The sequence below is a fragment of the Eleginops maclovinus genome, chromosome 9 (assembly GCF_036324505.1).
Source record: "Eleginops maclovinus isolate JMC-PN-2008 ecotype Puerto Natales chromosome 9, JC_Emac_rtc_rv5, whole genome shotgun sequence".
Classification (NCBI taxonomy): domain Eukaryota; kingdom Metazoa; phylum Chordata; class Actinopteri; order Perciformes; family Eleginopidae; genus Eleginops; species Eleginops maclovinus.
The window spans coordinates 19,648,206-19,664,304 of NC_086357.1; the positions used below are offsets into that span (position 1 = coordinate 19,648,206).

Here is a 16,099-nt window from a genome sequence, read left to right on the forward strand (position 1 = left end):
ACACATCACATGCCCGGTTAGAGAAAGCTGGGCGACAGGTTAAATGACTTGGATTGTCTCAGTGACCTATGAAGTGTTGTCTTCTTTTCATTTAATATAGTAAAGCTTAAATGTGTAACATTTAAACCACTTGTGGAAAGGCGAAAATAGTCATTCATAGACCTTCCCCCTAATTCAGGCATTTTATTATACATGATCTCTCCTTCTTTCATTTTAAATTTCAATGATGTTAAATGTGTGTGAAGGCCATGATTATGAAATGCACTTCAGATTATCCCTTTACTTTTTCCTATGCTTGTTTGTAGGCCTAACTGTTATTTGTCAATGGTGTTGTTTTTCTCTTGTGTTGTTCTTTCACACGAAGACAAAACGGGATAAATATAGGTTAGTTCAAGTTATTGTAAGGGACAAACATGAGGATGCCTCGGTTATATTCTCTATTTTGTATTTGGTCCTTAGCTGAAAAACAACTAAAAACTCTTTGAAAAGGGCTGTTTCATTTAGTTTGAAACGTTTTTAACAGGGAATGTTGAATGTGTTTTCTTTTTAAATGTAATTTCACAATTTTTAAATAAAAAAAAACATGGGCAAATACCACATCTACTTTCTAAATCCCTTTGGAGGCAATTTTATGATTATGATAAGCATGCCATATAGCAGAGGCACAAGGCAGGTAGAATTTGTATCGGTTGTTTGTTTTATATAAGCCTTTTTAATAGTAACTTACATGTTTTCCGAATAGCTAAAGACTGTGTCGTTTACCGATACATTTGATCTTCAGATGAGTGTCTGTGGGTCAGTGGCGTCGTTAGGCCTGTTTTAGGGGGGTGTAAACCTGATTAGCCTGACCCAAATATTACTTTAATTCAAGTAATTAGTAATATTTTTCAGGGCTTGAAATTACAACCATTTTAGTCACATATGTGCCCAAAATGTAATCTGTGTGACTTCAAAATATTTGGGAGCAAACAATTATTGTGTTCTGAGCGAAAGTCATGGCATTAGCCTCTATGGTGATCAGTTATTAATTCAATTAATTGTGTATCTTGAAGGGTCAGGCAGAAGGAGATGCAGAGGGAAAAAGTGATCAACAGGCAAGGTCAAGTCAGAGAGAGCAAGGGGATCCAGAGGCTTGATTTAGGTGACAAAGACACAGGGCCCAGACAGGTAAAGCTGAAGAGCTACCACAAGATAGTTTTGGTACGCAGAAGCGAGCATTTCACCACAGCTGGTTTGAAAAGCACAACTGGTTAGAATGTTCAGTCAACCAGAATATCGCTTTCTGCTTCCCATGTAGAGTATTTGGCAAACACATCAAACATGACAGTTTGGTCAGTAGTGTTTGCAAGAACTGGAAGAAAGCTTTAGTCATCTTTGGCAAGCATGAGATGGCACAAACACATAAGGACAGTGTTGTTGTATGGAAAAGCTGCCAGGCAACTAGCAAACAGGGAAACGTTGCACAGATGATCTGCAAGTGTGAGTGAGATAGTAGAGAGAAGAGAGTATCTCAAGCGAATCATTGCAGTCACTTCTATAGGGAGACAAGGACTCCCTTTTCGTGGCCATGATGAAGGTAGAGACGGCACAAACAGAGGGAATTTTCTTGTGTGCATGGAGCTTTTGAAAGAATTTGATCCTTTTCTTCAAAAACATAATCCCCAATCAAATGCTCAGTATATCTCACTAACATCCCAGAATGAGATGATTGACTGTTGTGCCCAGGAAGTTGCTAGTGTCATTGTGTCTGAAATGACTAAGTCCAAAATCTATGCCATCATGGCAGATGAGGCAAGGGATGAAAAATCAGAGCAGTTAGCTGTTTGTGTCAGGTATGTGTCAGAGGGGGCAGTGAAATAATGTTTCCTAGCAGTTGCAGAGATAAAATCATTTGATGCCCAGTCCATTGCAAATGAGCTGCAGCAGCAGATCCAAAACAATGGTCTTGCAGAGCTTAAGTGTGTAGCACAAACATATGATGGTGCAGCCGTCATGAGTGGGTCCACTGGAGGTGTACAAGCACATTTTGGAAGGCTCCATCCTGAAGCTATTTATGTGCATTGTTATGCTCATGAACTTAACCTGGTGTTGTGCCGTACTTGCAAGGCCATCCCTGAGGCTGTGGAGCTTTTCGGCTTGTTGAAGTGTGTGTACTCTTTCTTCACCTCCCTAGTGAATCATCATAAGTTCATGGAGGCTCAGACAAGGCTTGGGTTGACAACAACTGAACTTGTGCAACTTTCAAATACTCACGGGGCATGTCAGTTGCGATCGATCAATGCAGTTCTTGAGACAATGCCTGCCATTTTGGAGTGCCTTTCTGCCATTCAATCCCCCATCGCTGTTGGTCTCAGAGCAAAGCTCTATAAGTTCTCAGCAGTCTACGCACTACTGATGTTTCAGTCACTTCTGTCTGTAACCGAAGGACTTCACAAGCACCTTCAGAAACAGACTTTAGACCTGGCAGAAGCTTTGATCTGCAAACAAGCAGTGTGTGACACACTTAAGGGGCAAACGCACAGATGCATTTGTCACAGAGCTATATGAGAGAACCAAAGCCCTGTGCTACACCCACAGTATCCCACAACCAGGTGCCAACACTAGGCTTAAACAGAGGAGAATGGAGGATTTTGTGCTGGAGGCAACAGCAGGTTCACGCACTGAACTGAACAACTCAGACACATTTGAAAGAGAGTTACTTTTCCCTTGTGTGGACAGGATGGTTGGCGAGCTTAAGCAAAGATTTTGCAGTGTAGATGCAGGGCTACTAAAATCCATCCAGGCATGCATTCCTAAATGTGAGACCTTCTTGTGTGAATCACACTTGAATGAACTTGCAAAACACTACAGCATTGAGCTGAAAACAGAGGAGGTTCTGGCGGCCAGAAACTTCCTACCCGGAAAACAGAGGCTGGATGTTCACCTGAAGATATATTGTCTGTGCACAACCTGTTTGATTCAGACATGTTTCCCTCTCTGAAGGCAACCATCAAAGTTGCCCTAACAGTGCCTGTAAGCAGCTGCTAATGTGAAAGGTCCTTTAGTGCACTGCGTCGGCTGCACTCCTGGCTGCGTCAAACAATGGGTCAAAAAAGACTTCACAGTCTTGCAGGCATGTCAATTGAAAAAGCCGAGCTTCAGCATCTGAGTCACAACAGAGTGATAGACCGATTTGCCACCCTTAAAAACAGACGGCATTCTTTGATGCTTCCACCCGTCAAGTAACTTGCAATTGTAGCCATTTTTTTTTCTTGTTAATGTTAATTGTTGTTGTATTGTATTAAAAAAAACAGACTGATAATAAATACTAATAAATAACAACTAATAAATAATTTCTCAGTCTTTGCTAGCTGTTTGTGAAATGTTGTGCTCCCGCGCTACGTTCGCTCACATCTTGTGCATTTCCTTGGGGCTAAGACCTCCTTGTCCTTAAAACCTAGTGACGCCTCTGCTGTGGGTTATCGGCCGGCCGTCATATTGTTTTTGTATCTTCCTCATCTCCAGCGTGATGCTCATCACCATGGCAACAGGATAAGTAGCTAAAACGGCAGTACTATTTTTGACCACATGGGCGCAGGAAGAGATTAAAAGGATGTCGTTATTTTAGCAGTCAATGTAAAAAGTGGCACATACAATGCAAATGTAAAAATCCCTCATTATCTGTTACAAAGTATGCTATGTTGTGTTGTACGTTTATTCTTTCCAGATTGGACCCCAGGTTTTGCTTACCACCTTTGTGTTTTAATAGTGATCTTATCCCCCTGTAACGATACCAAATTGGCAGGCATGTACTTCTATTACCAGTTGGGACTATATGTTTCAGTCAACAATCTTACCTTTTAAGGTCATATAAGGAACATGATTACTTATGGAAACAATTTGTTGAATCAAGTCCAACATGAAGTTTTGCAGCGTTGTTTTTTTTTTACTGAGTTGGCCAGAGGACCTGTGATATTTTAGAGAGTAGCTCATTCTGTTAAAAAAAAAAGGCTCTCAAAGGAATTTAAATGAAGTATAAAAACACTCATATTCATTGTTGTTTGTGGCAAAACCAACATTTATGGCTTGAAATGCAATAACTCCACCTAGAGGGGGCATTGCGACACAGCAAAATGTGTCTGTTCTGTAAAATGTTCATACGCAGTGTGGTGTTTGGTTTACTGTTTTAATATTGTATAACTGATAACTTGAGAAATCTACTTATAACTCAGCATTGCCTAAACAAATCCACCCCTTACTGGCCTCATCTTCGTATCATGCCGGTTAATGTGATACATTACAGTTTATAAAGAGATAAGGAAAATATGTTACATCTAACAAGATGGTCAAATACAACTGTTCATGTGAAGCTTGTCTTACATTTCAATATAAATGAATTTGCCTTGGATTTTAAGTGGTAAACAAATAATGACATCTACTGTTTATTAAAGTATAACATATTCAGTATAGAAAATAACAAATGTAAAAAGCTTTATCATTTAATTTTGCAAGGAGAAAGAAAAGTCCTTACCTTATAGGCATTATCATGAAGGACAAGCGTTTGTATGCATGTATCTGCATTCATTTATGCAAAGGCTACAGTTCCTGTTGCACAAATGCAGTGAAACATTCATAATATGTAACAGACATGGTACACAACAACACCTGACGACATTGTAGCAGTTTTAATGCAAATGACACATGTAACACAATTATCTGGACAAATTAATAGTATTTTATTTATTTTCTTGGTGTAAATTCAGACATCACTATACAGCAGTGGCGGAGGGCTTTGGGTAAGGTCTGGATCTCTCAGTTGTGGTGCAGCAGCTCGTGTCTCTGGTCATTGTTGTCTCTGTACAATATGCTTCAGACTTTAACAGACATTAAAACACATGGTTAGATTACAAGAAAAACACACTCCCCAAGTATTGTAGTCACATAATATACACATAGTGTTAGCAGCCTCTAGGTATAATCGGATCACTGCTGCCATTGAGATTATACCAGGATTTCAATGGCAATTACGGACTGTCTGAAAATTAGTGGGTGGGAAGGTGGCACAAACAGTGGCGGTTCTACATGGAATTACACCCCGGGCGAGATCCCCTCCCCTAAAAAGCCAGTAAAGTGGCTACTTTATATTAGCTACTGGTGGATGGGAGAGAGTAAAACTGGATAATGCAGTGCTGTCCTTTACATAGACTAAATCGCACCTTTATTAACCATGCACACAGGGAAGTTATCTGTTTTAAACTATGTCATTATCATTGTCACACTAAGCTTATTTATTTTAAGTGTTCAGATGTCATTGTAACATCAGTCTGCATTTATGGTTGATTTTGTTGCCAAAAAGAATTTGTATTACCTTTCATTTTACTCATACTCCAATGATCGTCTTCCATTTCGTGGCTGCGAATGGCAACATTTGATTGAATTACATCATATTATCCTTTGGGAATTTGTTTTTTTATTTTTTATTTCCTGACATAAACAAGTTCATACCCGATAGAGAAAGTAACCTCTGCTCTGGATTCCTCCAGGTCCCTGGGCTTCACCCTGTATAAACACAAAACCCACAGAATTGAACTGGAATTAGTTTAACTTTAACTTATTTGGCATTGTTTTCCATATTACCTCAAATTGCCTCCACCTACAACGTCAAAGTCACACATAAAACATTCACATCCAAAACAAACACTGTCCGCATTTCTCACTCGCATTTCATGTGTGTCCGATTGGTGAATGTCAGCGCTTGATAGCAATGAGGAATAAGTTCTTCTATCACATGCTCTAATTTTAGACCATAATTGCTCACGGCTTGGGAAAGAACAACTAATGTTGACTGTGGTCGTACATAGGTTGAGTATAGCTGCCCACCATTACACAGCATTATTGACTTGTAAGCAGGAAGGGGAAAACAAACCATTTCATTTTGTTTTATTTGTTATACAAGTACAATGCACTTCCAATGTGGATGTTGCAATTTTATCATTTCTATTGATCTGATCTTTCTATGTTTTCAAACAAGGAACCTATTAAGAAGTCTGAAGTACTATTTGCATATTTTCTTTTGTGTGCTCATAATCAAAATTGTTTTATTGATCAGTGACTAAATAAAAAAAAGCAAAGGTAAGTGAACTGACGTGGGTGGTACATACGTGCATTGAGAATCCTCTCTCTCTTCTGGTATGAAGTTGAGAAACTAGACGCAGGAGAGGGTGCAACAGAGGGATCTGACAAACGCACAAACACAGATAGAGCCAGACAGCTCCGTATGGAGTTGACAGAGGCTAAGAGATATCTCTGTTTTATCTCCAGTAAACACAGGAAAACATGCAACTCAAAAGTGCAAACATACAAAATGCTTGCCAATGCAGCCTCAGCATCACATTCTGCATTATTCGCAAACCAGCCATGGAGCAGCAGAACACAAAATGGATTCATATTTCATATAAGAAATATGGTTTGTGGCAAGTCAATGTGTATCCTGGGATGTTTTTTATCTAGATGTGCACAAAGAAAAATGATAACAATGCATGTAAATAATCATACCTTTTTAAAACATTTTTGTGCATCATCTTTGATTTCATTACACAACTAGAGACCTTTTTTAGATTCTACTGACAAGAAGGATACTTTTTAATTGGCAAAATGTACATAATATATCTAATTACCTTAATCATTAGGGAACTTAAACACTGAATTTGATAGTAAACAACTGCTATATTCCCTTGCTTCCTGATTGACATTTCTGTTGTCCATTGTGAACACCAGAGGTATACAAACCTTATTTAACTAAACATGCAGTCTGACATGCAGAGCCCAGAACATGTGAGAAGATTTAACTATATAGCTGTGTATATGAGGACAGTTTATGTGGCCATATCCATGTTGCAGTTTTTGTCTGCATGCATTGGTGCTTTAGAGGTTAATGTGTACCTCCTGAAACTTTCCTAAGTCAAGCAACATACTGCAATGGTTGGGATTTTTCTTTTACCGTACTTACCGCACCCTCTGACAAGGCAGGGCCTTGTTTTCTACAGTAATGAAATGAAAACTGCACATACAGTGCATGACATGAAACACAAAACAAGCCGACACAAATGTGTCAGTATAGGTTTATTGCTTTGTTGTTCTAGTCTAACCATTTTAAGGAAAATAATAAAAGATAACATATAGGTTTACATACCCTTTTACTTTTTTCTTGCACTTTCATCTCCTGAAAAAAACACAAAATGTGTATTTTAGTTGATGTCACTCTGTAAATCCTTGTGCTGTATTATCTTTAGCCAACACTATGGACTATCACTGTTTCAATGTGCCATTTTGTATTGAATCTCTTCAATAATAATACTTTTTTGCAAGTATAGTGACGTACTGTCCTTAATAAAAGATAATGAAGTGTTCAGTACCTTTGACTTCCGAAACAGCATCAAGACACAGAGTTCTTCTAAGACATCAGATTCCTGATTCCAGAAAGAGAAAGTGGCTGTTAAAATATAATAAATAAGTACTTTAACCTTGTAATATACATGTAAAAAAGAACACAAGAACAAGCAAAACAGAATCACCAAAATCTTCAGGTCTGCAGAGAGGTAGGATGAGCACACAGCGTCTATCTGTGGAGCATCACAGAGGATGATGGACAGGCTCGCAGACAGCAAGGATAAAGAAGATAGAAAGAATAAAACGATGCCGCGTACCTGGCTGAGTAGCTGCCTCTGATCTGTTATGGCTTGCTGAAGTTCTGCTGGAGCACCTTCAGTTTTACACAGCAAAACAAAAATACACAGTTATCAAAATTAAAGTAAAACTGCTGTGTGATCCTTACACAGTACACTCCATTTACATCTGACAGTAAGAGAGATACAGCCCTTTGCTTTGGTGAAATGATCTACAGAATCTCTTATCTCATTTTCTGCTTTGACATGATTGCAGTCAATGTCTGTTAGCAGTGGTAAAAGCTTTACTCTAGAAGATGCGAGAGAGTTAAAGTCCAACATGTTGATGTAAGAAGATAAGTCTACAGCACAGCATCACTGCGCCAAAACTGATGTAGAATCTAAAAAGTGTATATTTATATTAATGCATCTTTGACATCATGAAGTCACCGTTAAAGCCCATCTTAATATACTTAAATATACAAACAATGTCTAAAAATATGTCTATCTATATATATATCATTTATTTTTCATGCAAAACAGTCTCCATTGTATACTATGTTAGACTAAATATCTTTGGGTTTTGGACAAACAACAACAGCAATGGTTTGAAAACCAAAACAGCTATTTAAAAACAGGTATTTGGTATAGAAATATATCAATATAACACAAACATATTATAACTTCTTATTAACCATATATTTGATTATTTAGTAATTGTTAATTTTCCAATAACAAAATGTTATTACAAAATTCCTAATTTACATTTGAGTGGGTAAATAATTATACACCGAATGAAATGATAGATAGATAGATAGATAGATAGATAGATAGATAGATAGATAGATAGATAGATAGATAGATAGATAGATAGATAGATAGATAAATAGATAGTAAAATAAAGAAGATCAAATAAATGACTTACATGTGCATACTGGGATGGTGAGTATTAGCAGGGCTGTGAGGGTGCCGCTGGCCGTGCTGCTGAGGCTGTGCGGGCTGCTGGAGGCTCCGCTCCGGCTCTGGCTCTGGAAGGTCCTCATCTCCCTCTTTCTCTCTCTCTCTCTCTCTCTCTCTCTTGCTCTCTCTGTGGCCTTTGGTGTCTATTTTTCTGGTTATGTGCGCTTGACTTCTTGCTCTTCTGAAAGTTTCTATCTCACGTCAGAGAAATATGAAGGCTCGGGTCACACACACCCCTCACGCGCTGACTCTTGGCTGCGTCATTGGAGCCCCCTCGCGCGTAAAAAGTTATAAGATTTGATCAACAGGTTGGCTGAACGTAAAAGCTTCAGGGAGCTGTGAGCGGCGATGAAGAGATAGAACATTCAAAGTAAAGTATCCTGTGACCATAAAAAAGGATCAATTAAATATGTAAAAATAAAACAATACTAAATAAGCATCCTCATGGAAAATGCTTTCTGTTGTTTAATTTTTAACATCTAATTTACTTACATTACTTATGTTTACACTATTTGTACTTACATATATATATATATTTGCAATGTGTGGTATTGAATTGTGTGTTTGTTATGCTTGTTCCTTGCTTTTAGGACTACCTGTTGTTTACACCTTATGTTCACTTTTTCATTGTTTTGTTTTGCTGATCAAGGAACACAATTCCATTATATTAAATATAATGTATATTTACCTAATACTCCCTTTTTATGATGGTTACACTGTGGTTGAATCTGTGAGAGATGTTCATACAAGACTTTGTTGCTGTGGTTTGTTTTGTTGTATTGTATTTCAGTGTTTGGATGTTATTTAAGGCTATTTCCATTCATGTCAGAAAAGCAGCTATACATGCCATACTTATCTTGTAGGGCAATTTTGACTCTGATTCACACTGAAGCCCTATTTTTCTGATTAAGTTGTAATGGTAAAGAGCATACAGTATGTGGGCAACAACCATACACTTATATGTTACTCTAAGATGCCCTGCTGTCATTAATACTGTTACTATGAGCTGACATGCAGCAAACGTGTGGGAAATCATGCAAACATACCAATCAAAGCCAGAATTTAAGATTGAATTGTACTTTCTTTATTGTCTATGGTAAGGCAAGGACAGTTTATTTATACAGCACCATTCAACAGCATGACTATTTAAAGTATATTATTACAGGACATCAACAAAGCATGGAGACAGCAAGACAAAAGAGATGTGCAAAGATCTGGGAACGTTTTTGCTCCTCTTAAGGACAATAATTATTCTTATTTGAATCAGAGCTTGAATGGGCTGTGATTTTTTGTATTGTTGTCATAAGTGTTATTGGATTTACCTCACCTGTGCCGGGAACCTTTTATGTTATATTATTTCACGTTCGAGCCATAATGATCAAGGTGAAATGCAAATCTTTTAGAACTTGGATTCTTCAAATTCAGATTCAATTTCAAAATAATATAAAAAATATTTCATCAATACGCTGTCATCCACCATGGTGGCGTATTTGTTCAATGCATGAGAAATGATGACACAATAATGGATTGATGTTTCTGATAGCCATGGTTTATTTACCCTTACCAAACCAGGAGATTACATGTAAATAACAGAAACCTAAATGTGTCTTTTAATTTGAATCATGCTCTTACTTTAGAAAAAAATAACTTTATTTTTTGTATGAATGTTTTCAACTTATAATTATTATTTCAGATCATGAAAATGACGAATTAACGATTATTATTCCATGAAATGTGACATCAATTTTAACTTTTTTCCATGTTTTATGCATTCAGACTATAATGCCAATTTAAATCACCCTCCTTATTTGAGACACTCATTATGGATCATTATTTATCTACATTTGCTCATAAAAGTCAGGTAATGTGTTGGTCTTTGTGCGAAGCTGCCTGTGTGAGGGTTTAGATATTACCAGGCACTATAATTAATTTAGATCTGAACCAGACCAAAAAAACCAAACCTAGAAGCAAAATACATAATACAATAATAACCCCTGATGCTTTATTCAGCTAAAGATTTTACGGGTAGATATTCCATGAGGACTCTGTACCCAGAAAAATATGTGATGCATTACACTGTAGTCCTGGATAGGCATATTTTGTTGTTGTGCACAACTAAATCATGTTTCAAAAGATAATCTTGATTTATCTTCTTTATTATCTGCATTGAAAGCAAAAACATCATATTCTATTACTGCACATATGATAGATTTTAAACTGTTTAAAACCGTTTTTGTGAAAACAAACTTGACTTAACAATTTTGCTTTGTCTTTTGAAATCTGAGTAACACAAGTGGAGTGCATTGATAATCAAGCAATTCCTGGGAGTCATCACACTCATCCACACCCATGTCATCCTCCTACACTAATCTTTCTATCCTCTATAATCTCCCACTTTTCTTTATTATTGTGAATAAAGGCTCAACAGTGGAGATCAGTGCATTAAGCAAGAGGAAAGGAAGTTATTGCCTATTGTTTTTGCAGTGCAGTCGAATTGTTAAGGCCCTTTTAGGTTGTGATATATAACACATCAAAACAAGACTGATGACTGATCAAAATGGTCACAATAATCTATGATAATAAATAACTTAAACTGTGAGATATGAAACAAAAGTATTTCCTTGTGTATTTACTGCTCACACATGCACTGTCATCATCTCCACTCCCAAAGGAAGCTTCGAATAGATACTAGAACACCCTTAAACATCTTTTTACATGCTCTTACGAATGGCAACTTCCTTCATTAGACCTGTCAATGAGAAAAACTACAAAAAACTTCACAAATCGTGTTGCATTTTCAATGTTGGCATGGCTGTGGCTAGTTGTAGCACAAATATCTTTAATTCATCAGATATAGGCCTTCATGTAAACCATCATCCAGGAGATATCTCAATCCTTATATGTCAGATGTATTTGAAGCGTTCACATTGAGTCTACAGAATGCCTCATAATGCATGGAAATGACGTAGCCAATGCTTGGATTCTGTGTGTGGCCCTACGTATCATTTATACATCTAGTGACTGATGTTTTTCTTGTCTCTTAAAAGCTCTAGAGAGAGCTCCCCTTGGTCCAACATTATTTAGAAATACTGAAATGTCATGACCTTTGAAGAGTTTTCTTTTAATATGAGGGTGACTGGCATTTGCATGCACTGCTCTAATTGGATTGTTTGAGGGGAAACCCAAAGGCATTGAGGGAAGGTTACTGTCATGATTCACACACCTTGATGCAACAACTCAGATTAAAGTCATTATTGTATTTCAATTGTAAGATATGTCTAAAGACAGATTCAGAAAACAATTAATATGAGGCTTTGATTTTTTTTTGCGGTTCGACAACCTGGCTCTGTCCAAAAGTAACAAAATCTGCTTAACAAACCTTTAAAACTCACTAATTTGCACACTGTTTGATTAATCTATTCAAAAATGTTACTGTAAAAATGTGAATTCATAGTTTACACCGTGCTTGCTGTTTACTCCTATTTTAAGTAATTGTGCTAAGCTAGGTTAACGTAATGCTAGCAGTTTAAATGACAGATGGGATGGCCAATTCTCATCAAACTCACAAGAAGTCAAAGGTCAAACTTTTTTGTTTTTTTAAAGATTTTTTTGGGCAAGCAGTGCCTTTAATATAGTGCAGATGAGAAGTAGGGAGACAGAGGGGAAGACGCACGGCAAAGGGACTCAGGCCGGATTCAAACCTGGGTCCACCGCATGGGGAGTATACGTTGCAGTATATGGCTGCCTGCTCTACCCACTGAGCTATAGGACAGACCGAAGGTCAAACTTTTGCTTCAAAAACTGGGTCCAGTGTCATAAATTACAGACATGGTTATCTGCATCCTTTGACTGATGATAATGTTTGGAAACCAAAGGAACATTAGCAGGGAGAGTATCCTATTACCAAGTCACATCCTCCAGCAAAGACCATTACTTAATCTTATAAAACAAGACAAGCCTCTGAGTTTATTGTTTTTCCAAATTGTATAAATCATGACAACCAATTGTTGTGAACATCATTTGGCTCATGTGGCAACATCCTACATCCATTTCTTAATTATGTTTCCATCTTGTGCATTAAATGAAGGATGCAAACAAAACCAGAACTTGGAAGTATAATAGTCCCTGTTAATAATAAGGAATTACCCAATGACTTAAATCATGAAGCTATTGGGTAACATAAACGCAAAGGAGATCATTGTTTGGAATCTGATCATTATGGAAGCTGCTTTAAATCTCTAGATAATAATGTGTAACTTTTATAAACTTTGCAGATTGTAACAGGAATCCATTTTGAATTATATTGCATGAGTAACTGTGCAATCCTGACTTGTGATGTTTCCCTGTAAGAATCATTGTATTATCACTATACAATATAACATTAGATTATATCCCAGCACAATTACAATTTCCTGTGAAGGCGGACTCTTGCTAAATGTAGGCAAGCATGCAGTAAAAAAACCTCCTACACATACTTTTATGAAAACTGTAGAAAATGAACATGTTTGACAAAGATCCTTTCATCCCACCTGCAAGTTTTTTAAAACCAACAAGTCATTAAATTGTCATAAACTAATGCCTCATGGTGAACCAGGAGCATTTAGACACCTCTGAGGGTCTGAGGCCTGTTTACCTGGCTGGTTATCCAACTTTACGGAGCAAGTTTTCACACGGTAAAATGTTGGAACTGAATTCATTATTTACATTGTGGAATGGAGATAAATATAATAAGTGAACATTTTTCTTAATGTCAACTGAATCAATAAACAGCCGAGGCAGTTCAACTTTATTTCTTTTTTTTTTTTAGATCAGACTTTATTCTCAGCTAATTTCAAGCCATTTCGCTTTGATTTTGCAAACAGCCATCGACATTTGCTATTAATTTTGGTCTTCATTCATTAATAATTGTCATCTGTGTTTATTTCCTGCACTCTCCCTAATCCTTACCTAACTCTACCCCTGCTAAAAACAGAAAGGAAAGCACTCCTGCAAGAGCACTCATGTACATAAATGCGCACACTTCAAATGACATGATTACTTTAAAACAAAATCACACACATGATCGACCCTCCTAACAAGCAAAGAGCTTTACACTCAGCGCTGCTTGTGTAATAGCGGCGTTCATGCTTACTGCAGTTTGGAAGGCTTGTGTGTTGTTCTTTGTGTGTATAATTTGGCAGTAATGGAAGGCCTTACCTTGGGATGAGGTTACCGAAGCAAGCCGAGCGTTCACATAAAGTTTTCACCCAGCTGCCCACCACTGTGTTGGTGTTTGCTTGTGTTGATGCTGTCAGGAATGACTATAATGTACTGTACCACTGTGCAAGACACATCATAGGAGTCAAGAGGAAATACCATAACAGCGGCAGAAGGACACTAAAGTCATTGTGAAGAGGTTTTGTTTTTACTGTTGACTGTTTCAAAGGCTCCAGATATCAAATGGGATGACCTCACCATAAGTCAAAGATGTTAGAGTACTCTCTCAAGTCAGCAAAGACATATGCAGATTTATTAATTCCTGTGTTTATTTTTGCCATGCTGACAGTGCAACAGATATGAATCTAAAACAACCCTGATGATGCCTTCTTAAAGGGCTGCCATAAATGCCATCTAGATATCAACTCAAATGTTTCTAATTTCAAACCCAAACAGAAAATGCTATCAGCCTTTAATCACCAGTGTTAATGTCAAATGTAGATTACACAGATGTAATCAAATTCCCCTGATGCTGTCCCTCCGGTGTGAAAAACCCCCTTTTGTTTGCAAGTCACATCTGCCATACATGTCACTGGGGCTCCCTCACAGCGTAGTGCCCTCCTGACACAAAAAGTTCATTCAGTCGGAACACCTGCAATTAGTATCTTCATATGTCATTCACGCTTTGCCGTTAATCTGCAGATTTTTTTTTTTGTGCCCATATTAATGTGTTGTACGAACATAAACGTCAGCACTGACTACAGACCTTTGACATTCACAAAAAGTATAGACAGTAAGTGCCAGAATAGCAGAAACTGTGGGTGACTCAGAATCACGTCTACTGGAAAACACATGGCAAAACATAAATGTTGAAGTAAGATAATGGCAGTGTGTCTTTGTGTGTGTGTGTGTGTGTGTGTGTGTGTGTGTGTGTGTGTGTGTGTGTGTGTGTGTGTGTGTGTGTGTGTGTGTGTGTGTGTGTGTGTGTGTGTGTGTGTGTGTGTATATGTTTGTGTGTGTGTATATGTTTGTGTGTGTCTGTGGGTTAGAGAGAGAGCGTGCCTTTGTGTCTTTGTGAGAGAGAGTGTGTTTGTATCTGTTTTTTTTAAATGTGTGTGGATGAACACGTGTGGTATACACATGTTGGGCTGGAAAATGATATTATTTTTATTGACGTAATAGTCTGAACACAAGAAATATTTAAGTTTTAATTGTATAACATGCAGAAAATTGTTGAAATACTTTCATTGAACTGAAAATACATGCGTAAGGCCAATTTAGTAATTTAGGGATAAATTGTTGAGCTTTTAATAAAGAAATACATTTTCAAACTGATTTTTCCTGTAAAAAAACTTGGGAATATATAACTTATATATGTTGTAGTGATTATCCATTCAAATGTCTTTCTTATAAGAACCTATAGGACCTTTATTGGCTGGGCCAATTTAAATTCCTACAACATCTCCTGAAGGCAAAATATAATATTGTTAGTTTATTACCAGATTCACGCAATATCTATATTGATTGACACAACTCAACATGTCTACTTAGCATATTCATGAGCTATAATCACAACATGTCTATTCCCACCAATGGAGGAAAGACAGTGATGACCAAGGAAATGAATTGTGACACAAACAGGAATATGACGGCAGCTGCTATCAGACACCACAGGGACCTGCAATGCGATTTCAAACACTCTCCACTGATGCTATGTACCTTACTTGAAAAATTGTGTAGATGTTTTATATTTAGAGAAGATATTACTGTATGTCATGTGTTTGGAAACTTTTATCACAAGCAGCAGTTAACCAATGTGTCTGTTGATGACAGATAATGTCTCATTCACCAGCTGGGAAATAAAGTCGTGTCTTTTTGCACAATAACTGACAGCTTAGGCTACCCCAAGGCTTTGTGTGCAGATCATTTGTTAATCTGTGCCTTTTTTTCTTCATCAGACGTCTGATTCACTGGGCAGACATTCATTTTCAGTAGCCTCTATGGGCTTCCGCTGTCCTGTAGATAGCTATCACTTTTATTATTACAATAAAACATGAGAAGTGTAAGAACACAACACACAAAGAAGTCAGATGTTAGAAATATTTTATGGAATAACAATGCCATCTGGTGTCTTAAAAAGATCATGTATTGTATATGTGCAACATGGCATTTAGAGGTGTAATCTAAATTAGCACATGTTAAAAATGTAAACCTACCTTCTATCTTCAAAACACCAAAAAACACAAGAGTCTACAGAGTTGGCGTGCATTTATAACTAACTTTTTGTGTTGCACATTGCT

The 16,099-nt window shown here is 37.3% G+C and overlaps 1 protein-coding gene across 2 annotated transcripts; it reads right to left on the reverse strand.

The window, feature by feature from the left end:
• Positions 1–4,681: 4,681 nt before the first annotated feature.
• nmu (neuromedin U) lies at positions 4,682–8,791 on the reverse strand. 2 transcript variants are annotated; one of them, XM_063892014.1, is made up of 8 exons: positions 8,569–8,791; positions 7,686–7,741; positions 7,554–7,601; positions 7,395–7,448; positions 7,172–7,201; positions 5,485–5,538; positions 5,348–5,391; positions 4,682–4,853 (listed from the first exon to the last, which is right to left on the reverse strand). In XM_063892014.1, the coding sequence occupies exons 1-7, from the start codon at positions 8,684–8,686 to the stop codon at positions 5,356–5,358; spliced, it is 396 nt and encodes a 131-aa protein (XP_063748084.1). In that variant the 5' UTR covers positions 8,687–8,791; the 3' UTR covers positions 4,682–4,853; positions 5,348–5,355. The 2 variants fall into 2 exon arrangements, with proteins under 2 accessions (XP_063748084.1, XP_063748083.1); XM_063892013.1 differs by having other exon boundaries at positions 7,395–7,601.
• Between the last annotated feature and the right edge of the window lie 7,308 nt (positions 8,792–16,099).

Excerpts from the sequence above, each read along its gene's own strand:
- nmu (XM_063892013.1), bottom strand. The coding sequence starts at position 8,686 with ATGAGGACCTTCCAGAGCCAGAGCCGGAGCGGAGCCTCCAGCAGCCCG. Across the intron at positions 7,602-7,685 it reads AGAGGCAGCTACTCAGCCAG|ATAGACGCTGTGTGCTCATC; the intron begins GTACGCGGCATC and ends GATGCTCCACAG. Across the intron at positions 7,202-7,394 it reads TGCTGTTTCGGAAGTCAAAG|GAGATGAAAGTGCAAGAAAA; the intron begins GTACTGAACACT and ends TGTTTTTTTCAG.